Here is a 24991-nt window from a genome sequence, read left to right on the forward strand (position 1 = left end):
CTACGTGTATGTATCTGTGTTTTCATGGAAAACGTGAAATAATAAAAAAAGTTCATTTTACTTGTGCCAATCCAGTTTCATATTACTGAGAAATCAGTCAGCTTACCTTTCTCCTCTCCAAAAAAACAAAGAAAATTAAAAAAAGAACAAGAAAATCTTACGAATGGCCACATCGCCCAAGCGGCCAGTAGGCAGAGCTGAAGAAAGACGAGCGCATTCCGCTAACATGCGAAGTGGGAAAGGAGGGCTTCCATGGCGACCCTCCTCCTCTCGATCTTTCGTCCTTTCTTTCTGTTTCGGGACGTCATATGACGCCAAGGAAGGAATGTTTTGTTCGTGATTTATTCCTAGTATGATGCCCGGCGACCACCAAGGGGTAAAAGTGGGCAAGATGCAGTGTTATATACCTTCCTCGTGAGGGATAGTAGCAATCTACCTGTCATAATTTGAGAGCGCTTGCCAAATGTGCTCCAACCCGTTCTCTTTCTTCTAGTTACTTCAATCCCGTGGTTCGGATCCGCGGTTATTGTCTGTACATTGTAGACATAGTTATTTACAACTCTAAGGGCACTATTACCTATCTCGAAGCGCTGCTCTCTTCCGAGGTTGTTGTTGTATGCACAACCCCTCATAGTGTTAAAAAATGTATTTACTTTCACGTCCTTCGTTTTCAGCGGATACTTACCGATGTAAGGCTTCGCTAAGTTATCGCAATGCCGATCTTTTTAAAGAATTTTCAGAAAAGTCCCAGCTTTGCCGCAAAGGCGAAACAATGAACGCGATAGCAAAAAATCGGAACGTCACGCGCCGAATGGCAAGCAAATCGTAACACGCCCCGCACTTCTCAAGCACAAGTGACGCACGATACGTATACACACAGGTACAGATGAACACGAATAAGCGTCTCAGTTGTTACTTCGCTGTGTTTGAAAAGCGCACCCCATTCCAAACGAAGACTGTGCAATGATTGCAGTGACCTTTGTGCGCACAGTAACTACAACACAAACGTTCTAGTGAAGGCCCAACGTCAGCCAAGAAATACATACACGCAGTGATGTTTTGTACTACGCCGAAGAATTCCCATTCAGAGACGAGAAAATTCCACATCTCGGGAATTTGGGAATTTTGCTTTGCAAACTTTTCCGAAATTCCCAGCTTATTTCTCTGCGCAACGGTACTGATTTCCGCTGCCATTCACGCCAACACTTAATATAATTAGAAGTTTCTCACGTGATAGGAACTTTTGAAATAATGACTAGCCCCTCCGCTGGTGCACAACGAAAGCATGACTTTATTAATTTAAATACTGTTAGTGCAATGCACATTGTCGACTTCACGTCTAACACCACTAGTGAACTAGAAAGTGGACCGGGTAAATATCAGAAACAAATACCAAATATCATGCTTTCGCGGTGCATGTGCCAGAACCGATTAGAGCTGATGAAGGCGCACTGTGACCACTAAATATCAGTCGTCATAGAAGAATTTAACTATTCTTGAAGTTCGTAATACTATTGTTGAAGTTTATTAAAGGATAAGCATATAAATGAACAGATAAGCGGAGTACATGAGGAGGTCCCAGAGTAAAAACTGTGGGGGGGACCTCCTAACATTTGTGAATAAGATGATGCATAATATGCAGCAGACAATGGGCGTTGTGACAGTTCTATATACAACGTGTAGCGTGAACAAAATGAACGAAAACACTTTACTCAATTTTCAAAAATACGAATATAAATAACAAGCCTACAATAATTAGAAGAGCTGAACTAGACCATACACAAAACTACGTTTACTTTAGAGGTGGCGTACATATTGCAATTACGCTATAGGAATAGCGACACTGTTATTACACATATAACGTGCAATTCATCAAATCAGTGCAAAACAGACATAAAGTAAAAAGAGATGAACCGATTTCAATTTCCTGATTGCACATATATTTACCATATTCTAGTTAGTTCAGTGATTAAGTGTATTTTGGTTAATCGGCAAAATGAGCTTGTCGTGAAAGGTTGTTTATTTTCAGAAGGAATCGAGTTCCAAACGAACACACCAGCAAACTTAGCAGTCATTTTCCCAGTGTTGTGCGAGCTTTAGGTAAATGGAAATTCTCACGCACAGAGAACCGAGTTCTATCATTATTAGTCAAAATTCAGGTCAGAATCGTTCTATGCGCACATTGTGATGAATAAGGCAATACATGATGACTGCTAACTTTAAAGTAAATGATTCGTTAAGGGGGAGTATGTTTAGCTCAACGTATAGAGAGATGCAGCGACAAAGATACGGACTGAACGTCATTAGCCGCACCGCTTGGTTTTGGAGGCGTCGTAGATTATCTAGATGTGTGTTGTACGTGTTTCCCCAAGGTGATAAGCAATATGAAAGGTGGCTGTGAGTGTACGACTAGTACAGAGACAGAATAACATGTGATGGATGGTATGGTCGTGCTTTCAGAATGACATGAATACCGAAAGAAACCTTTTTAAGAAGAGACTGCGCATGAGCATGGAACTTCAGATGTTTATCCAAGATGATGCCTAAAAGCCTAGTGCTATAAGAAGCAGGTATTGTGTGGTGAATAGCAGGTATTTCTGTTGGAAATAAAATGTCACAAATGTTGTTTTTGTAACATTCATTTGCAGTTGATTAATCAAGCACCACTGGTGAATGCTGATAAGGTCCTTGTTTAGTGCATTTTAAAGGGCGATCGGATTGCTGCTTCCTGCAATATCACGGAGATTCCTTTTGGTGCCAAATGACAGACGAAAATTCTTCAAAAAATGACAAATTCCCTGCACGGAACATCACTGCAAGCACATGCTATGAGCACCGCAGCCCCGCTGCTACTCCGATACTCTTTGAAAAAATTACACTGGTGGCCACGGGGCGGCGTGGCAGCCTACGAAACTTGCGAATAGGGAGCTTTCGCCCCCTGGATGACACGCAAACCGAGCGAGGTAACTGAGCGCGCTCCAACTTCTAATATTGCAGAGCGAGGGGCGAGAAGGAGCAGAGGCAAGCGCTACAAAGGCAAATCAATTACGTTCTGTGCTTCGCCTGATTTAAAATTCATAAAATGAGGGCTGAGAAAACACATAGAAACAAAACAGAAGATCTTCACAGGGGTATCGAATAGTTTTGTATGTGAATACTTGTGAATGCCAATAAATGCGACAATTCACATAAACTTCACTCTGGTCAACCGAACCTTAGGATTCCCGGCAACCGCAACGAGCGTGCACGTTCCTTGAACCCGAAACTTGCGATATGTTTCCAGGGCTCCTCAAAGTTTCGTCGCAGCTTATCTAATGAGCCATCGGACTGCTAATAATGAGGTCGAGGATCGACATCACGATGTTATCGCCGCGACGGGAATAATAACCGAAAATAAAAACTGAAACCACAGTTAATGTACCATGACACAGCGAAGGGACCGCTTTTATCGACCCAACGCTGCGTGAGCATTGTATGCGGAACTTCGTGCGAGCATTGATAATTTTGCTTTTGTGTGGCCTTTTTTATATGACTTGTATGAAAATCTTGTGTTACATACGCTTTGCCGATTGTTTCTTTGCGTCTGCAGTTTTAACGCGATAGCGTTAGAGAGCTCATGTCGCAAAAATTCAGCCGTTGGAGTCGGCCTCATTAGTTGTCTATGAAAAATCGTCTAACCTGCTGAGCACTCTGGGAAAAATTAGAAAAACGTCGATTATATCACGCATATCTATATCTAACACAGAATTCATCAGCTAATAAGTGTGTTCGCCAGCATACGTTCCTAAACTATAAAAGACCTGCATTACTTCTCAATAAGTTCGATATATCAACTTTGCACGCTTTTTGGTGTTGTTCGGTACAGGCTCGCATTTGTTCATTTACCTTAACATCTCGTGTTTTCGGTGCGCACGAGAAGTGATCTTCTGTGCCGGCGGTTGTAGCTTCAGGCACATACATAACTGAACATATTTTAACTTGTTTATTTCATCAATGAGAGCAACAGGCTCTATAGTCTATAATGCTCGGGAATAAACAATTAAATAGTTTCTGTGCTTGATGACACTTTTTGTATTTGGTAAGGTTACGTTCGAGTTGCTTTCACTCGGACACAAGTTCGTTCTTTTATATTGACGTAACGAATGCTTTAACGTCAGCAGAACACAAGATACCAGGACGCTCTGGCTTAGCAACTTGGTTACGTAGACTTACCTATAGCCACGGTGGAAGAATAGCTTAGGTGAGAGAACGGCGCGTAGGGGACGAATCGTGGGGAGAGGCGCATGCTGTTCTGGTTAGAAAACCTCTCCAGAGAGGGCGCGCTAAACTAGCCACCCACCGCCGCCGCTTGCTTTCCCGCCGCATTCTTGCTGTCCCTTCACTCCACGCTGGACATGTCGTTGCTTGTTTTTCTGAACGTGCTCGCGTAAGTTGGCACTTCGACGTTTTTCGTTGTTCAGTGTACTAGTGTGCTTCGCGATGGGGAAATGCTTTGTACCCTACTGCAACACAGGCTATAAGTCGTGCAAAAAAAAGTTTTCGCTTTTTACGCCACCGCAAGATCAAGCGCAACCAGCTAATTACTAAAAGACTGGAAGAAAGTGAAGCTGAAATAATGAAACTGCAAGAAGAGGATATCAAAAAGACACTCCAAGCTTTTGATATTCCACCGATGCAGCTTCTTCTTGTGCAAGAATGTATATCTGCAGCTAAGTGCACTACGAAGAATAACAGGTGCTATACAGATGACTGGCTATTCCTATGCCTCTTGCTTAGGAGCCTCTCTTTTTACGCATTTTTACGAAGCAATAACATATTGTCGATGCCATGCACAACCACCATTATAAGATATATAAACATGGTGGGGCTCAAATGTGGTTTTGATAATAACTTTTTCAAAGCTCTCTAGAATAAATTGGCAAAGAAGACACCCTTTCAATGCAGAGGGACGCTTATTCTAGATGAGATGCAGGTCAGGAAAGAGATGACTGTAAACTCGAAGAACAAGAGTTATGCTGGTCTTGTTGACTATAGAGACCAAGGTGGACAAAGCAATGAGCTGGCTGACCATGGTCTAGTGTTTGCTTTTGCCCGTTTTGCTGACAGCTATTTACAGCCAGTGGCAGTATTTGCATTAAAAGGTGCAACTAAGGGTACACTTCTTGCACAGCTGTTGCTTCAGTGCATCGTGCATTTAGAGCAGGCAGGAGTTTATGTTGATTGTGTGGTATGTGACGGTGCATCTACCAATAGGGCCATTTGGAAGCAGCTTGGGGTAAGCGGTGCTCTAGGACATGTCGTAAATGCTTTCGAGCATCCCCTAGATCCATCCAGAAAAGTGTATGCAGTGGCAGATACCCCTCACTTGTTCAAGTGTATTATAAACAGTCCTTATGATAAGAAAATGTTGAAAGTAAATGGGAAAATTGTGAATTGGTCATGCTATGATGCACTTTTTGTTGCTGACACGAAAAACGCCGCGGAGCTAAGGGTGTGTCCAAAGTTGACTTACTCGCATGTTAATCTATCACATATGCTCAAAATGCGAGTGAAGTTGGCCACACAAATCTTTAGCAACTCACTTGCTAAGGGCATTTATTTCTATGCACGGAGAGGCACACCACGGCTTGAGAATGTGGAATCAACTGTGAAGTTTACGCTCCTAATGAATGATATTTTTGATGCCCTCAATCGTCGCTTTGTTGCAGAAGGCCTCATCCTTGAATGCAAAGACTTTCAAGTTCTAGAGGCAGCATCTAGGTGGCTTGATAGCTGTGAGCAGAAAGTAGTGAGGGGTGACATTCACAAAGATCTTTTTTTAACGCAGACTACTGCTGAAGGCCTGCGTGTTACACTTAAGTCTGTTCAGGAACTGTCAGCATTTCTTCTGAAAGAGTGCGATTTCAAGTATGTCCTGTCAGCCAAAATGAACCACGATCCGTTGGAATGCTTTTTTGGTATTATAAGAGAAGCAGGTGGCCAAATTGAGCATCCAACATTTCCGACATGTTTGCAGCTTTACCGCAAGCTTTCCTTGTATTCTTTGCTCAAGCCACCAAAGTTTGGTAACTGTGTTGTTTCTGAGAAAAACTAATCTGCTTTTCTCACCCTGAATGATTTCTGAGAAGTGTTCCAGTCTGCACGTTTCCAGCGCACTAATAAAATGCATGACCTCAAGGAGAAACTAGATGGCCTCATCAGTGAGGAAACGTGGGAGTGCGATGAAGTGTTTCAGCATGATTATTCTGATGCCGCCATCGTGAACTGCATTGTATATTATGTCACTGGATTTGTGTCGCGAAAGCTTGCCACTCAAACTTCCTGTACAATTTGTAAGGAGGCCCTGGTTCGGTAGAAAGGTGTTTTAAAGCTACCAGAAGCCGACTTAGTAAATTGCAAAACCAAGGGGGCTCACACATCCAAATGTGTATCTATTTCTTCTGCTTAAAGAGGCTGAGGAGCACTTCGCAAAACATGCTGGTGAGAGAGATGTATATGATCGCACGACAGATGCAGTGCTAGAAAATTTCAACTTCACGTTTCCATGTGCTGCTCACAAAGAAGACGATCTTGCCAAGCTATTACACTATTATGCGTGCCTACGCATGCGGCAACACTGCAGGCAGCTAAAGAATAAGCATGTAAAAAAACCAAGACTTGCGCAAATTGTCGAAACTTGTATAATTGATTCAGGAGAAGTCAAATGTGTAATGTGTGCAATAATGCTTATGTGTACTGTGATCATGGTGTACAGTGATGTACTCTTTGTTTTGTGTTTGTATGTAAAGTGTTTCATTTATAATTTTACTGCTGATCTAATCCAAATAAATAAAATTTAGGATTCTCACCCACGCAAATGTGTGTGTCCATGTCATGAAGTATAGGAAAAAGTCTTAACGAATACTAACATGTATATACATGAGAAGTTACACAGAGCAAAAGTGTTGAATGGGTTATTGCAACTCATTAGCCGATTTTTCGGCCAAGATGTAGCTAGCATTGTATGTGGATTACTTTGATATCCTAAATTTCTTGCGCGCTTACCGCCAACGCTAATGTTATCGCATAATAAGGCCCTCGCGAGCGGCTAAAAAGAAACTCAGCATGTACTCTTGACCGCCTACGACTGTGACGAAGGTGTAAATATTGCGCAGATTTCTTGATGTAATAGGCAGTTTTAGAGAACCTTCCCGTCACTCCCGCAAATATCGGCCAGACAACTGGGACATTGCCACAGACGCGCTGCTTCGCCTTTGCTACATAAACCTGAATGCTGCATGCTTAATGTATTCAATCATAAGATTTTTAAGGCAGAAAGGTCAAAGGACATATTTAAAAAATGATCTGCTTCATAAAAGCTGCATTCGGTGCCATAGCTAGGCCAAACTGGCTTCTCACTTACCGAGCTTGAGCTAGGGTGGCTCCGAGCTCTACGGGCTCTGCTGCGCCGGCGGGACATAAGTTGCTAGCGGCATTTGCTCAGGGGTTTGAGAAGCAGAACTTTGTCGCGAAGCGAAGAGCGGTGGCGTTCTCTCACCTAAACTATTCTTACGCCGTGCATATAGCTTACTGCGAGATGGGTGCACAGCATAGGGCACCACTAGCACCATATGTCATTAGAAAATCAAGTGATGCACTGAAAGTGACTTTATTTGTGATGCGGCACAGCCCCACCATGGCGTCTGAATGACAAAGCCTTAGCGATTGAGCATAGTGGAAATTAACTTTTACATTAAATTGAAACCCTTCAGATGCCGGAAAACTAGTACAAGTAGAATTAAAAGAGCAGGAAAAGATGAGTTAGTGAGTGGGAACGGAACTTACAATTCTTGATAATGCCTGAAGCTTGTTGATATACTCTTGCCAACGCAAATAGAAGGCAGGAGTATACGTGCATTGCTTACTTTGTTTACATGTAGATTCGTTCGGTTATCTCGGTTAAGGATAACCAGCCAACTTGTCTAAACTTTTACATTCTAAGTTACACGTACATTCCATTACGTGCGCTTTTTTTGCTTACTACACTACACCGGTATCATCTCTACGGGTGCCTTCTGGGAAATTTTTGTACAGCAATAGTCGTGGAATTACAGCCAGTGGCACGACCTCCCAAGAGGGTGAACCTATAACCACTAGGCCGATAAATTACTCTACAGGTGACCGAAACCCACGTACACCTTTATCAAAACATACATGGATTTTGAAGTTGAACGTCATGTCCCGGACGTTTTTTTTTTTTTTGAAAGCTCAGTTGATTTCCACTCCTGCGTATTACTCAGCTCGTTTAGATCACCAACATAAGGTACGCGTCATTAGCTGTCCCACTAACACTTTCCATCATTCCTTCGTCCCACGCACATCCAACGGCTGGAACCACCTTCCCTCGGACATGCTTTCCATGTCAAATCATGACTTGTTTTTTTCTACAATACAGGAGTACTTACGTGATGACGCGTGAAGTGTATATTGTACATTTATATTATTGTACTCTGTTTCCCCTATGTTTCTGATGGTACTTACACATACATTCAGTGTATTGTCTAACATCAAATTTACATGTCTTGTAATCTTTATTATTTTGATGTTACTGTGTTTGCTCTTGTTTATCATTTATTATTTATTGTACCCCACTCCCCTCTGTAAAGCTGTGTGCGATGGAGGGTAAAAAAAAGAAAAAATCACGATAGCATCAACAGCGTGGAGTTGGACGATGTCAGGCACCTACTCTACCGTGGTCATCGGCTCGTCGGTGAATGGCTCTGTGCCCTCTACGAAGGCCGTGATAAGCTCCAGCATGGCCTCGGGCTGGTCGAGTGGCAGCTCGTGGCCGCCATTGCACACCACCACGTAGTTGAGGTTCTTGAACGTCCTCTTGTAACCGTACAGCTGCTCACCGTCGGCGCTCCGCCACGGGTGTTGGACAGCGTGGCGCCAGTCCTCTGCGTGCGACCAGGCTACGTGCGCGAGGAAGTTCTCGGTCATGATCGTGGGCACGCAGATATCGAGCGGACCGCTGTAGACGAGAACCTTGTAGCCGTTCTCAAGCACCTCGGTGAACTGCGGTACGGCCGAGCGCATGAAGTCATCGTAGAAGTGACCGACCACGACGTCACGCGTAGTGCTGAATTTTTTGTCGCCCACGTGCAGGGCGCGCCTGGTTTGAGGCTTCGGCAAGAAGACCTTGTACGCCCTGGTGACTTTGGGCTCGGTGTTAATCAAGTAGTTGTAGTAGTAACTGTACCCAGTGACGTTCTTGAAGTACGTGTCCTCCTTAGTAAGGATTCCGTAGAACACCCTATCCATGATCTTGAAGGCTGCAGCAGTGTTGCCTGCATGGATGTGCTGCACCGCCTCCAGAGTGGCGCTCGACATGTATTCGGCAGCGCTTCGACTCATAAGGCCGATCGGGTAGATGAAATCGGCGATACGCAACATGTTGATTGGGTCTGTTAAGCCATTGCCGTAGGCGATACCCTTGAATTTGATTTTCACCCGCATAGTGTCGGCATTCTGGTGCAATGTTGCTCCCACTGTCGGAACGTACTTGCCTGCGCGTTTAGAGTGAAAAAAAAACAATGTTTAGAAAGCGAGGTTTCTTCACCAGTGGGGCATCGGCTACACTTCGGAATAGAAAAAGCACAGGGTTTATGATAGCCAAGGGTGATTTTTGGGAACCATTCCAGTTTGTGAAAGTGAATAGCCACCGAAACTGTAGGCCACCACACAGGATTAACGTAAGGGTTCACATGGTTTCTTTTTTCATTCTACGGAAATGTTAGTTTTGTCAGCTGTAGGGTTGCTCATATACTAGTCGCCTACTGGTCTGGTAAGACGACATGGTTGATGAACTGTTAACTAACTTCTATTGGTGTGCCACTTCAATGCAAACTCTCCTTACACAGTTAAAATCACAGCTTCTGTTCTGTTGAGTAAGAGCAGGGACATCACACTTGTCCTGGAAAAGGAGCGCACTCTGTGGTATGTTGATCACTACAAATAAAATTAGCGCAACGAATTAACAAACACACAAGAATAACGCAGATGAGGACAACCGTTGCGCTCGTCGTCTTTTGTGTGATTCTTTTTTCATGTGTGCCAGTGTGCCAACGCTTCCAATTCAAGAGCTTATAGAGCATTCAGCCGCAGCCCACAGCTGCTGTAACGCATTTGAATCATTTCATACATACTTGATTCGTACAAAATTCTAAAGCTTGCACGATCACCTGTCAGGACTTCTCGCCCCTGGTCGTTCTTGCAGTTGGCTAGTTTTTGCGACATACACCTTTCATTTTTTTGCAAACATTATTACCTTTAACCGGTGCATGAAGCTTGGAAACAGAGAAAACGTGCCCACGACATAGTAACTGATGAAATGACCTCTCGTATATTTCCTAGTAAGCAAGGTATGTCACATATATTATTTATAAGCTCAACTCGAGAGATCTACGTTTCATGACAGAAACTTGACGTTCGCGCACCAAATCAACGAGAACCGATACGTAACAACGCAGTTGCATATGCCGGACATCCAAATTACATAGTCAAATCAAAGTGATCGCTTTTAGTAAAATGTCGTGTTGTTAACCCGCGTTGTTGCATAAAAGTTTGATTGCGTCAGTTCATTTGACTTTCTTAGAGTCGCACGAAAGACGATGTCAAGCTTTAAACTTTATCATTGATGAATCACTGAGAATTATGATTCGGCTCAAATAGAAACATAGCACTGTCTCAAAAAAAGAGGGGTTCAATGTGGAAGCATAGAGCTATCTTAACCGGGAAGCCAGAGCCATATTAGCTGCCCCCCTCATTCCGAATAAACATCGTCAAAACACAATGTAAGTTATATAGCTGCCCTATGGAAGAACCTCACTTGTCGTGAGTGCCCCCTCTCCTATTCTCCTCGGTAAAACAATTGTGAAACACTCTCACTAAAATTGTCACTTTCTATAAGCGCTGATTAGCGAAGTTAGACTAACGGGATCATACTTCCCGACTGAACGTCAAGCCTTCTATAAGTACTATTTTGGTATCTCCCTGTAGTTCTCATGGTCATTACAGCATGCGCATTTCATTCTTGACAGGTGCCCAATCGAACGTTTGCCGTTGAAAACAACATTGACATACCTCCAAAGTGGGCGTAGCTTAGAGTACAGGAACGTACCGGCATAGGACTCTCCGGAAAGGTGAAGGCCGTTCTGGGCCAGATCTCCAAAAAGCGTGAAGAACTGCTGCAGAAACTCCAGCATGTCACGTCCCACATCGGTCTGATTGCGCGCGTAGCCAGCTTCGTTCTCGGTGAAGCTGAAGCCCGTGCCTACGGGCTGGTCCACGTAGAGCATCGAGTAGCGGGACGCCCAGTTGATCTCGCGGTACCTTATTTCCGCACCGTCCGGTGACAGTATGTACGGCCCGTTTTCAGCGAAGAAGCCTAGCATGGACGTCGTTCTCGGTCCGCCTTGCATCCACAGTATTACCGGGGCATTCTCAGGATCGCTCTAAGGAAGAGGATCAACTCAATTATGTTCAACTGTTCTATACATAGCTATCACGAATTAAATATATTTTTGTTGGAATAATGAATAATTTGCGGAGTATTTCCTTAACGGTTAGTCTTATTTCTTTCATTGTTGCTCGTGTTGGTGATCGGCCGCGGTTACCGCTGTAGCTTCGATATTAGCAGGTTTCCACGTTTGGTAATTTTCTCTACAGCATGCTAATCCACCTCTCTGTTTACGAGGTGTCTCCTGGAGGGAAGAGTACCATAGTCTTGGAAGAATGCTAACGGCATCCTAATACATAAGAAAGGAGATGACAATGACTTGAAGAATTACAGGCCGATCATTCTGCTCTCTGTACTATACAAGCTATTTACAAAGGTAATTGCTAACAGAGTGAAGAAAACATTAGAATTCAATCAACCAAAGGAAAAAGCAGGATTTCGAACAGGCTACTCAACAATTGGCCACATTCATACTATCAATCAGGTATTAGAAAAATACTCGGAATATAACCAACCACTATACATAGCCTTCATAGATTACGAGAAGGCGTTTGATTCAGTAGAAATATCAGCCGTTATGCAGACACTTCGTAATCAGGGCGTCAATGAAGTATACGTACACATCCTGGAAGAAATCTACAGGGGATCAACTGCTACCATAGTGCTTCATAAAGAAAGCAACAGAACACCTTTCAAGAAGGGTGTAAGGCAGGGGGACACAATCTCCCCAATGCTGTTTACCGCGTGCTTACAGGAGGTTTTCAGAAGCCTAGAATGCGAACAGTTAGGTATGAGAGTCAATGGAGATTACCTTAGTAACCTGCGCTTCGCCGATGACATTGTATTGCTGAGTAACTCGGGGGACGAATTGCAACTCATGATTACGGAGTTACACAAGGAGAGCAAAAAGGCGGGTCTTAAAATTAATCTGCAGAAAACGAAAGTAATGTACAACAACCATGGAAGAGAGCAGCGCTTCGAGATAGATGATGGTGCACTTCAAGTTGTAAAAGAGTATGTCTACTTAGGGCAGGTAATAACTGTGGAACCGTACCACGAGACTGACTAACTAGAAGAATAAGATTGGGGACTAACTAGAAGAATAAGACAGCCAGATTGCCACTATATTTTAAGAGGAAGGTATATAACAGCTGCACTTTGCCGGTACTTAGCTACGAAGCAGAAATCTGGTGATTAACAAAGAGGGTTCAGCCTAAATTGAGGACGGCGCAGCGAGCAATGGAAAGAAAAGTGGTAGGTGTAACCTTAAGAGAAAAGAAGAGAGCAGAGTGAATTAGGGAACAAACGGGGGTTAAGGATATCATGATTGAAATCAAGAAGAGGAAACAGACATGGGCCATGCATGTAGCGCGTCTACAGGATAAACACTAGTGATTAAGGGTAACTGATTGGATTCTCAGAGAAGGCAAGCGGGTTAGGGGGAGACATCAGCTTAGGTGGGCAGATGAGATTAAGAAGTTTGCGGGTATAAATTGGCAGAAGCAAACACAGGACCGAGTTATCAGGCGAAACAAGGGAGAGGCCTTTGTCATGCAGTGGACGCAGTCAGGCTAATCAGTATGATGATTATGATGGTGATGACGACGACGATGATGATGATGATGCTAATCTGGCCTTCTTTTGGTTTGGACACTATCTAGCGGGTGAACAAGAACCTGTTTGTCTGCTAGCAAGTGAGTTTACTCACTGCTCTTTCCTCTCGCATGGCGAGGAGAAGCCGGAGAGATGGAGAAACATGCCAGAGATTGCCGCGCATCGAGGAGTAAAGCGAAGCAAATTAGGGTCGCGTTTTCACTATCGCATGCGTGTAACGTATTGTTACGACTCGCACTGCCACCAATACTGCTGCGTAGTGCACCGAGGTCACGGGCCACCAAGGTTGTTCAGTAGCGCGTTTCTCAGCTCGTGGCTGCTTTTGCGCAGAGCTGACGGACGAGTAGACAATACGACCGTGAGTTAAGGTAAAATTGATGTACAGCATAGATTAGAGGCGGTACACATTCTGCACTGGGGCCGACAGCTTAGGGACTCGAAGAGCCGAGGCGTCTTCGTACGCTCTTCTCTCTGACGCAAAGGTCGGCTGCTCAGTGACGCACCTCTTGGCTTTTTTATAGGCCTCGGCTGATCCTTACGTCAGCAACGTTCAATCAGCGCCGCCGTTGGCCATGATGTCACATTCCTCTAGTCAGGAACCACCGCTGGATTGCACCCATGGACGAGTTGTGTCGCCACGCATTGCGTAAGACTCGCCAAACTGGATGGCGCTGATTGCATCATTGGGCTGCTATCGGGCTCGTGGGTTGAAGTAACTCACCATGCGTTACGTAGGACAGACCAGTGCCACAAAACTAGATCACGTCATCAAGGGGTGGCGTCAGACGGGCTCGCTCGCGAACCTTGACACAGATTGCCTTTGCAGAGGCAATGACGTTTGGTCTGTACTCCCAGGTGTAACAGTATTCACTCATTTGTTAGGAACTATTAAGGAGCCCAAAAAATTCACAAGGGCATGGGGATCTGCGCGGCGATTCATAAGATGAACCATAATACAGCTACTTGCATCAAGGTACATAGAATTCAAGGCCATGCTGTGAACCCACTCAACAATGCTGCTGACAAGCAGGCACACTGCCCTCTAGACATAGACCTTCCAGCCATTCCTCTTCCACCCCAGCCCCTAAACTCACCCCATACCCATAACAATGTGCTCCGGCTGGATACACGTGGTCTCATTCTACCGTGTGTCTGCTCTTTCCCCCCCCCCCTCACCTTGCTAGGGTCGAAAAAGTGGCGCTCAGGAGGCTTCGGGCTGGAGTGGCCATTACACCAGCCGTTATATCATTATGGAACTAGTCGCATTTATCAGTTGGTGATACGTGTCCATATTCTACCACTCCAGTGATGCAAGTAGGTACTTACCACCTTATATGTAAATGTCAAGGGTTACATGCGGAACGCTCCCGTCACCTTCTTCAAGCCGGCCTTCGCTAAGCGACACAGCTAGTTACAACCACTGGATACACGTTCTATCAAACCACAGTGTTGATGAAGTTAATGCCTGGTGCGAGTAATGAGACATGCACATAAACCCAGAGAAAACTGTATCTATGCGCATTACTAACAAACAACGTCTAATTTACTCGTACAGTAATTAACGAACTCCAATTTTACTTACACACAGTTATAAATATCTTAGCGTCACAGTCACCAACAACTTAAATTCTTCTTGCCATATTGAAAAGATTTGCTCATCTGCCCGTAGAAAATTAGGGTTACTAAGGCACACCATCAAAAGCTCTCCCGCTAAAACTAAACTCCTTGCTTTTAGCACAATAGTCCGGCCTTGTTTGAAGTACGCGTCTGAAATCTGGGATCCGCACACTAAAAAAAGATATAATAATCTTGAGAAAGTTCAAAGACTAGCTGTTTGGTTTATTTACAATCGCTTCCGCCAGTCTGACTCCTCGACAGAACTAATAATTAATAACAAAATTCCAACTTTAAAATCCCGAAAGTAACTTGCTAGACTAAAATTTTTTTCACCTATCTAAGAAAAACACTTTCATAGACCTTTCGCACGTCCTCACTCCGTTATCTTCACGTCCTACTAGAGAATACCATTTCTACAAATTCACACCTGCCTTTGCGCGCATGCACTAGCAACTTCAAGTACTCTTTTTTTTTCTCGCACAATAACAAACTGGAACGAACAGCCGCACCATATTTTTTAGTCTGCAAATGTACTAAAATTTCTAGAAAATTACTTTGAAGTGTGAGTTATATAACACGCGAATATAATGTACACCTGTCTGATTTATTTTTTCTGTTTTCTTGTTGTTGTTGTTTCTTTGTTTTTTGTTCTTTCTCCACACCTGTACATCTATTAATTGATCATACTATTATCATTGTACCACTTCCCACTCCTGCTTGGGCCATCTTTATGGCCTGCCATACTTTATAAATAAATAAACACATTCCACAAGACACCACCTCATGCGCAACACCCACCTCACGGCGCAGATATCACAAACAGACTCACAAAAATATCATGCCAAGACAAATCTTCGTCGCAATAAAAAAAACTACATTCGCTGCAGACTAGTGTGCAGTTGCAACGCTACGAATCAATTTAGACCTCCGACGGCTCGTGCTCCGCTGTTTCAAGGTCATTCATCGCCTCGGAATGACCTTGGGAATATAAAGTAGCATAGCCTTCGCTCTAAAAAACCAGTGAACTCGGTCAGTCATACCCCCACTTTTCGTTGATCATGCCCCCACCACCACCCCTCCCCAACAGCATGCAAAGAACGCACAATCTTACTACTTCTAGTGAAAAGTTTGCTACAGAGACCGCGTTCACGTACCAGTTAAATTATGCTTTTTTCTGGGTTACCATCCTGGCACTTCGAAAATGTTGAAACAGTTCGTGCGTTTAAAAGTTCTGTATGTTACGTTATACTCTATCTTGCTGTGTACCACCGCACTCAATATAAGGAAGAATATGATGGAGCTTTGGCACGTAGTTGCTGAGGCTGATAGTACAAACTGAACTGATTTTTTTTAACAGGGCAAGAGATATAAGGCACCATCATTTCGCAATAAGTAATCAAAAAGATGACGACATCCGGAGCACAGGGTTTTGATAAGCACAGCCATAAATGTTTACTTACACGAAGCCACAAAAGTGAAGTCTGTCGCGGGAAATTCGCACTAGCAATAATAATCTGCGAACCGAATTCAGCGTTAGCGCAAAGTTCTTTTGATAATCATGCAATCAAGCACTTCATGCGCAAAATTGGTAATCATTCCCAATAATCGCAGCAATTATATAACATTTAAACACACACAAGGACTCTCAAATGCCTGTGAACTTATCAAGGATGGCACGAACCAGAAGAGGTTGCTGTTGTACTGCGGGTTGACGGTTATATAACCAGAGAAACCAGGTACTTCTTTATCAGCACTGAGCGCGCCCACTTTGCTCCTGGACTTGGCTTCATCCAGTTTTCCTTCCTTGATTAAGGGTGTCAGGAACAAGGCCTCCCCTGGACCAGTGAGAGAACTAACTTTGAGGTAGTCCTGTCACTGCTATTATTCACATCAGATGGCTGCAGGGTTAGCATACGCACTAGCTCTGCTTGGTTACTGAACTCTTATAAGCGTTTTGTTCTACAAACAAAACTTATTACATGTATGTATGTATGTATGTATGTATGTATGTATGTATGTATGTATGTATGTATGTATGTATGTATGTATGTATGTATGTATGTATGTATGTATGTATGTATGTGCGGTCCTGCAAGATACGCGCTGTGAACAAGTTTGCCTAAACTGAACAGCACAGAACATATCACCTGATATTACTATAGAGCACCTACAAGAACCCAAGATGTAAATTTCACCTTTTGGTTCTATATAGTCTTTTCATGACATTTTGCACGGTAGCTTCAACATGACGGCAAATAGCAAGTTGGGCAGATTTCAAGAACGTTTTTCAAAGCAAATGCTTAACTGTAGCATAACTAGTCCACTGTTAGTTCATGAATTGATGATGCATCTGGCAGCATTAACATAAGATTCTGTCACGCGGGAAGCTGTGTCAAAAGCCAACCCATTACGAGCGAACAGGGGAGTGCCCTGAGCATGTTACTAGATCTGACACAATCGAGAAAGTATGGCGATTCATCAAATTCCTAGTTCAGTACTCCATATCAGCATTTCCGTCTAAAATCACATATCTGTCATAAGTAGGCTTGACGAACGGACAAGCATCGTAACATCTGTACTATCTCGGAGGTTTTAATTGCAATTGTAAGTGGCATTACGCTTTATCTTCTGGTGACATGCGAGTACAATGACCTGTCACTCCTAATTAAAACCCCATTATTCTATTTCTCTAGTTTTGTTTAGCAGCTTAATAACAGCAGCTATCCACATGCACGTATATCCACAATTCCTCCAGGACAAAACGGGCAAGTCATATTACACAAGTAAAAAGATCTCACACATTTTTCCGAGTCAAATTTTTATACGTAAAATAGGTTTATTGCAATAACGATGCCTACTTATTAGACGCAAAGAGCTGAGGTTCGTTCGAACTACCCGGAATGTTTAACAGAAAAGCACATTAAAAAACTGATACTAATAAAAGACAGCTGTGCATTGAAGCCAAGTTAAATTTGCATGTCGGGGGTCTATGACCCCATCCAACTCGATCATGTGAATGTTACCGCTGTCAACCTGACACATCACCCACATCACTTGCGCAATAGCGAAGGACTGTCACTTTAGATGTTCGAGAGCGTGACATATCACGTGATAGCGGTTAATTGCCACACTAGCTACGACGTTCTCAATTTAGTTCGCTCTAATGAAAATTTTGTAAGGCAGAAAAAAAAGCAATTGTGGGTTTTATTGTTGAAGAAAACGCCACATCCAGATTGAAACCTGAACACCCCAAAGAATATTAGCTGTGTCTGTCGCAGCAAAAGTTTTAGTATTTCAAGCCCTAAAATGATTGCGAAAAGTTTTCCGTTACCAAATTTGTTTTTGGGCTTTCTTTTTTAGCGTGATGAAATATAGCAATGAAATTGGGCCACTTTTCCGAAATATAACCTGAAAAAAAATGTAAGTAACTTCATATCATTGTTCGTCTCATATACACATGTCCGCCCTATGTTCCAAAAACGTCCGTCACATGTTTTTGCAGTATTTCGTATAAGATGCAGCTTGACTGCTACCTCCGTTCTGCGTTTTTGTGCAGTCATAAAATTGCGCATATCACTAGAAACGGTGTGGTAGCAACGAAAAATTCCATTAAACGTGAAGATGGTCCCAGAATTCACGGCTGTCACTTTACTTCCATATTGTCCTGCTCGTAACACTGGGGTTAACCTCGGACAGATTCATTGGCTGGTAGCTATAACAAACCTAGCTATGCAACAATGTTGCAGTGAGCATGGTTCTTGAAATGAAGTTAGCCCAATACGCAAGGCTTGTTGTATGGACTTTGATTGCTAAATTTTTTGTTGATGCGTGGGCTTTTTAGGTTTACTCGGTTTTGTGCATTGTGGAATTGGCTATTACATTACGGTTAATACAAAAAGTGGCTTATGTGATCATGTGGAACTTACAGCTGGACTGATTTTTTGTGTTGGATGAGTTTTAAATAAAGGCGTGAATATTTCACGCAGTGCGAGATGTCACTTCAGAGTAGCCGACTAAAGTGTATGTTTATTTATCAAATGTGTTGAAAAGCGCAAACAGTGCAATAACAGCACACGGGAGTTTATTTCCTTCAACACACGTCTTTCATAAAAACGCACACCGCCACCACGCATTCCCCTGACAATTAACTCAGAAAAGCAGGCTTTTTGCTAGGTAAGTTAACAGGCGACGTACTGGTGCACGCTTAAAATGTTTTCCGCTGCTATATTCTCCCTCTTCAATTTTTCGTCATGTCACGTTGATCATAAAAAGCATGACATGACATACATTTTGGTCAAACTGCATGACGAGACACGAAAATGGAAGTGTCAAACTGCGCTTCTTTGTCTGACTTCTCTCGCCATTTCCCGTTCCATCACGCAGTTCAGCCAGAATAAATCCCTACAAACCTGCTCAGTGTTCTACGATAGTATGACATGGCAAGCGCACGATTACCGTATCTTGTTTCAGAAACCTACGCTATTGCACGTAAAATCTCAGTGTCATACATTTCTGATGTGTTATTTGTTCAATCACTCTAGTGCACATCATGACCTTAAATACGTTTTTTATTATTTTAAATTTATATGCATGTGATGGCAAACCATCGCCGCTGTTAGAATGGTCATACTTGCCAATGTCCATGTCATCTCATCTGCTAGCGTATAGTTGGGCCTTTTGATATGACGTTATTAGTCCATATAGTTTCCTAAATATACACTAGAGGGAACTCTGGTGCTAGTGTCTATGGGAGCACCTACGCACAGCGCTGTTGTGAGCATGGGAATGATGGGTAGTACACGAATTCGTCTAATCTTCGTACTTCTGGCTCCGTGTGCGTTCGTGTGGCTTGAAGCTGTTTTTCCATGAAACGAAATCAGCAAATCTTCAGCGGTTAAGCTTCACCACCTTATTCCTTTAGGTTTACCATTTCAAATCGGGTGAGGACGTTCAAAAGTGTTCATTATTTCCTTAGAAACAACATTGAAACACAGCAATAAACGAAGCCACAAGTTCGATGCGGCACCCGAAAGTACGAAGACTAGGCAAATATATGTACTACCCATCATCCCCATGGTTGCTGAAGGATCGCAGTGCCAGAGTCCCCTCTAGTTAATGCTAGAAAACTCTATGGTCTAGACAAAATCGAGCGAGCTGCCTGCACAACCTAGCTTCTAATTCTCTGCCACGTGTTTTGCTATATTACATGGCTCCCATGTTCGCTGGAGCACCGACTACCATAGAGTCGTGTTTTCTGAACATGTTAAAAAAGTGTTGTGCAGTCCCTTCAAACAACGCTCTTTTTGTGGGCTTAGCAGCAAAAGTGACATATTTTACTCGGTGACACAATGAATGTGAGAAGCATGTGCTTTCATTTCAAGTAACGCGGCTATTGAAGAGCTCATCCTGGCGTACGTGAGAGCGCGCGCACACACACAAACACACACACAAACACACACACACACACACACACACGTTTGTGTGTGTGACACGTGTGTCTGTGTGTGTGTGATACACAGGATGCACTACAGGAGTGGGGGCGTAGAGTCACACTGTCACTTCTTTTATTGGCCCACTTTTGTGATATATATACAACTGAAAATGACCTAACATGAAAGACTTTTTTGTTTGACACATTTTCTGCGGGAGAGAGACACCTGCCACGGTGCCTTGGTGATTATGGCGCTTGTCTGCAGACCCGAAAGTCGCGGTGTCGAATCCTGGCTGTGGCGGTTGCATTTGTATTGGAAACGAAAATGCTTGAGACCTGTGTATTTCTCGTAGGTGCAAGTTCGAAAACTCCAGGTGGACGAAATTTTCAGAGCCCAGCTCTACGACGTCTGCAAGGATTGTCTGTCTTGGCCAGAAGTTTCGGTGCGACTTGCACAAGGGGTAGCGGCTACCTGCCTCTTCAACACCGTTTTTATCTCAAGTCTAATAATATAGATAATCATTGGGGTGTAACGTCCGAAAATGACAATATGAGTATGAAAGACACAGCAGTGGAGAAATCGGCCAGCTGTGTTTTTTAACGTGCACCAATATCTATAGCAGCACACGGGCCTCGAGTATTTTTGCCTCAGATCACATAAACCATGAGAATGTGCATTAGGCTCACTACTTTTGGCAGTCAGTGTGGGTTTCGAGCGGCTATAGCTGAATTTTTCTTAGAAGTTATTTTCCGTAATTACGTACGTAGTGGTTGCAAAACCTTTGTCGAAAAAAGTGCGTGTGACTAGTATAGTCACTTAGAAGAAGCCCTCTGATTTAGGAGATACGCATTTCTCCCTGGAAATGCTTGTAGTGAAGGGACTCTAGTTCATTATCGCCCCCTTACCTGCGACGTCGTCACCACTAGCATCGGTTCCCTCCTCAGCGTCCTGTCGTGCCGGAATCCTGTAACGGGATTTCTGGCACCCCATCAAATGTTGTGCTGTTCTGCAGTGTTCTGGCGATACACTGCAGGCGACCATGCTCATCAATGTTGGCAGTGTTCATCGACTTTAACTTTGCATCCATCTGACGCGCACGTTGCAGCAGGTAGCCTCAAAACAGTCCACACTTGCACGAGTAGTAAGCAGGTGGTAGCTGCGCACAATATGAAATTCCTGAAATCACGTTTCATCTGGACTGGAACGAAACTGTTGACACATAATTGTAAGCTCAGGCCATTTTTCGTATCACAGTTGCACAAAGTTAAGGATTGCCTATGGCCTGCTTAATGAAATTATGGTCAAGAGATGGGCTTCTCGGAGACCTTCCTGAATATAAAAGGAAAGAAATGCAATAAAAAATAAAAAATACGTCAAAAATAGAATTAACGCTCATGTTAAAGAACTAATTGTTCATTATAAGCACCACACACTGTTACATTTACAACATAAGTGCAATATAACTTTTTTATCTTTTATTTTAGATTGAACGACTCGTCTTTCCTATTGAGTGTCATGCCTAAAACTATAAAAAAATATTTCGAGTGCAGACAATGTATACAGGTATTTCCAACAAGTTATTGATTTGTAGACACATTTGAGGACATTGTCATCATTGTTGTGTTTCAGATGGTTGCAGTCTTTATAGGTGATATTTATCTTAAAAAACTTCTTTTTCAATTTAGAGGGCGATTGTATTAATATAATTACAATAATCGTGCAGCCAGTTACACACGCGTAACATCGAACTGTCTCCAGCCAGAAACGTGAACTATGGCGCCTCATTACAGAAATTTTATGTTCATTATTGCCTGTTAATTATTACAATTTACTTCAAATCCAAAATACTCTCGACATCGCTTCATCCTCTCCGGAAAATACAATGACAATTCTTGGACACCTATTCCCAAGGTCTTTTTCTCCCTGATTGTTCACGCAACCACATTTCTATAGATGAAACGCCTGCTGTTTTCTTTATTTCTTTGGCCTTGTCACTGCTGAAAAGTACCGGTTCTAGTTTTGGTGCAACAGTGCTGCACACTTCATTTATATGGTCACACGTGCTCACATTTGTGTCAATTTGGTGCTCTTTCTATTGCGTTATTTGCGGTGCTCTTGGCGTTGCAAAGTGTCTAGTAAGGCAACGCTTGTCTCGCCTTCACTTCAATTGACATGGCAGTCGCGACTTCTGTGTATTGTCAGAATTCGCTACAAGTTTTTATTCTAAACAAGCTTCAGTTCAGGTGACAATTAAATTTTTATGACAGCCTACCAGCCTCACCTCGCAGTCTCACATTGACGGCGATAAAACTTTATCGAAAGATACTATTCTTAAAACTTCTCTAGGCTGTCGAGAGCAGTGCCAATATAATAAAATAACCACTAAACGGCTTTACCTATGACCTTGTTGTCTTCACACTATGGATAAGTTTCATTGGTATCACGATCTAATTCTCCTGGTGAGCTTGTGAATAGCAAATGAAATATAAGTACTTTATTTAACGTGACTTGGACTTTTAACGCAACTTGGACTTGGTCTTTTGAAGTTTGCTGCAAAAACACTGTTTCTTCTGTATACACAGTACGCTCTCTTGCTTTTTTCTGAGAGTTTCCAGATTGTCATGCATACCTCAGTAGCCTACATTCTGCAGAAAACGTTATCATAAAAAAATTTTTCTCATTCAGTCGAGCTAATTTACTTTTGATGATCATTATTAAGTGTACTTTCTAAGGAATCGCATCATCTGCCGATTTCAATGGTACTGAATGTATCTATAGTTCTGTTTTGTGTGGTTTTCTGGAGTCTTGTTTTGCAGTTCTGGCTTAAGAGCGTGGCCAGTCGCATTACATGCGTTGGCATACACGTTTCAAGACGTGCTTCCCGAGGTTAATGTCTAAGATGGTGCTTTATTCATACTCAAATCAGTCTCACCAAGCTGCTTGCAAGATGTTGGTTTCCCTTACTTCCCCGTTTTTCGTCCCAGTAGAAAAAAAGTATAAAGTGACTCTGCCGCTTGTTAGTGAAAGAGGGACTGTAAATGCCCTTGTGTTTGGAGTAATGAAAAAACACATTAGGGCAAGAATTTTGGAAATATACTACCCATTCAACCACATATAGAGCTCACTAATTTCCCTAACTTCTCATGTATACAGCATGGGGGTGATCACGAAGTATGAAAGAAAAAAAAAGTTACAAAGTATCTGCAGTTTAGAAGAGTATACAGGAAAGTTGGTTCAAGAGGGCACTGGACGTATAAGAAAGCAATTTCGTATTGTGTTGGCCGGCCGAAGATTCTTAATTTTTGTTGAGTATGAGAAGCCGTCACTCATTATTCATCATCCTTTAAATATTTTGATAGTAGTTGCGGAATCTCTCAACCCTTAGCTTGTTCATTTCTGTATAGTACTGAAAACTTCGCTGTATTCATATAACCGAAAAGCCAAACAATTTATCCATAATTTTTTACTGGCCCATGAAATGACGTTAACTACGAGCTAGCAAATATTAAAAAACATAACTAATAAAACAGTGAAAACAAGGCACGCAAACGTGCAGACTACTCTTGTGCTACGAAAACTAGAGTACGCGTGCGTCATATGGGACCCTTACACTAAGCGTAATATTTGCACTCTTAAACGCATTCAAAGAAAAGCTATACGATTTATATTAAACAATTTTTCCCCTTTAGACTCCCCTTCAAATTTAATACAAGCAAGTGACATTACCTTATTACAGGCACGGAGGCAAGAAGATAAATTAGAAATTCTTTATGAACTTTGGAACAAAAAATCAGCTCTAGATCCACCTCGTATTTGCCACATCTAGCTTGCAGGCCCTCCCGACGCCACCACGCCAACATCTTGACCCCATATTTTGCTCGTACTAACCTATTTAGACATTATTGTTTTCCAAGAACAATTAATGAATAAAAATTGTCTTACTATCCAATGGCAATTATATATTGCTTCAACTGCATTGCTTTTGTGCGATTGCTGCTTCTTTTGTGTTTGTATTAACCACCCTTCATGGTACACGAGTCCACAGAAATAAATAAATAAGAAGAAATAAGCACTATTATCAGGTATAATTAACTGAAAAAACAGGGAAACATCAATGTACAATGAGCCGCGATGTATGTGCTTACATTATCCAAGCTTTGTATGACATTATCCTGTGAAATCCGCGTGGTGATTTGTTAGAAAAACAGGGGACATCTGATACTGTTAGAACACTGATTTCATTTGGAAAAAAGCCGTGTTGCTTTTCATCTATATAGGTCATTGTTTTTGTAGCGACCAGAACATTGAGATCAACTGGTACTGGTTTGGGTGTGGCCCTGTATGACACACCCTGACGCAGCTGATTTCAACTATTTTGGACTTTCTCAAAGCATGGCTCACTTTCAGAAACTTTCGAAAACTCTTGCATATCTAAGTGGAATGGTTTGAAAGTAAAGAAAGAAGCACTCACTCTTTGGCATCTTCAAGTAGGGCGAGGTGCCCAGCACACACAAGCAGGACTGCGACTGCTGCGAGCTTTATGTTTGTCGAAGTAATCGGAGTGCAAGCATGCAGTGCCCAAAGAGTCCGCTTGCAGACGCTGCGTATTACGACTGATTCGAGCGACAGCGGACTCGGCTTTTTAACAACGGGTCAGCCAAATCACGGGCGAAGAAAACGGTCATTATTATTGGATGACGGCTATGCTCGCGAAGCGCGTAATTGGATGTGTATACGATTTCGTTCCACTCGCACCGAGTGAATGACTCCTGATTTGCTCACTGTCAGCCCGCTATTGTAAATCACAACGAAACGTGCCATGACTATC

At 42.8% G+C, this 24991-nt stretch overlaps 1 protein-coding gene across 1 annotated transcript; it reads right to left on the reverse strand.

The window, feature by feature from the left end:
* Positions 1-1502: 1502 nt before the first annotated feature.
* Positions 1503-24787, reverse strand: LOC119160884 (putative serine carboxypeptidase CPVL). The gene is made up of 5 exons (XM_037413155.2): positions 24635-24787; positions 21069-21319; positions 16413-16566; positions 11162-11495; positions 1503-9548 (listed from the first exon to the last, which is right to left on the reverse strand). Exons 4-5 carry the CDS (start codon positions 11460-11462, stop codon positions 8722-8724), a joined length of 1128 nt encoding a protein of 375 aa, XP_037269052.1. The 5' UTR covers positions 11463-11495; positions 16413-16566; positions 21069-21319; positions 24635-24787; the 3' UTR covers positions 1503-8721.
* Between the last annotated feature and the right edge of the window lie 204 nt (positions 24788-24991).

The sequence above is a fragment of the Rhipicephalus microplus genome, chromosome X (assembly GCF_043290135.1).
Source record: "Rhipicephalus microplus isolate Deutch F79 chromosome X, USDA_Rmic, whole genome shotgun sequence".
Classification (NCBI taxonomy): Eukaryota; Metazoa; Arthropoda; class Arachnida; order Ixodida; family Ixodidae; genus Rhipicephalus; species Rhipicephalus microplus.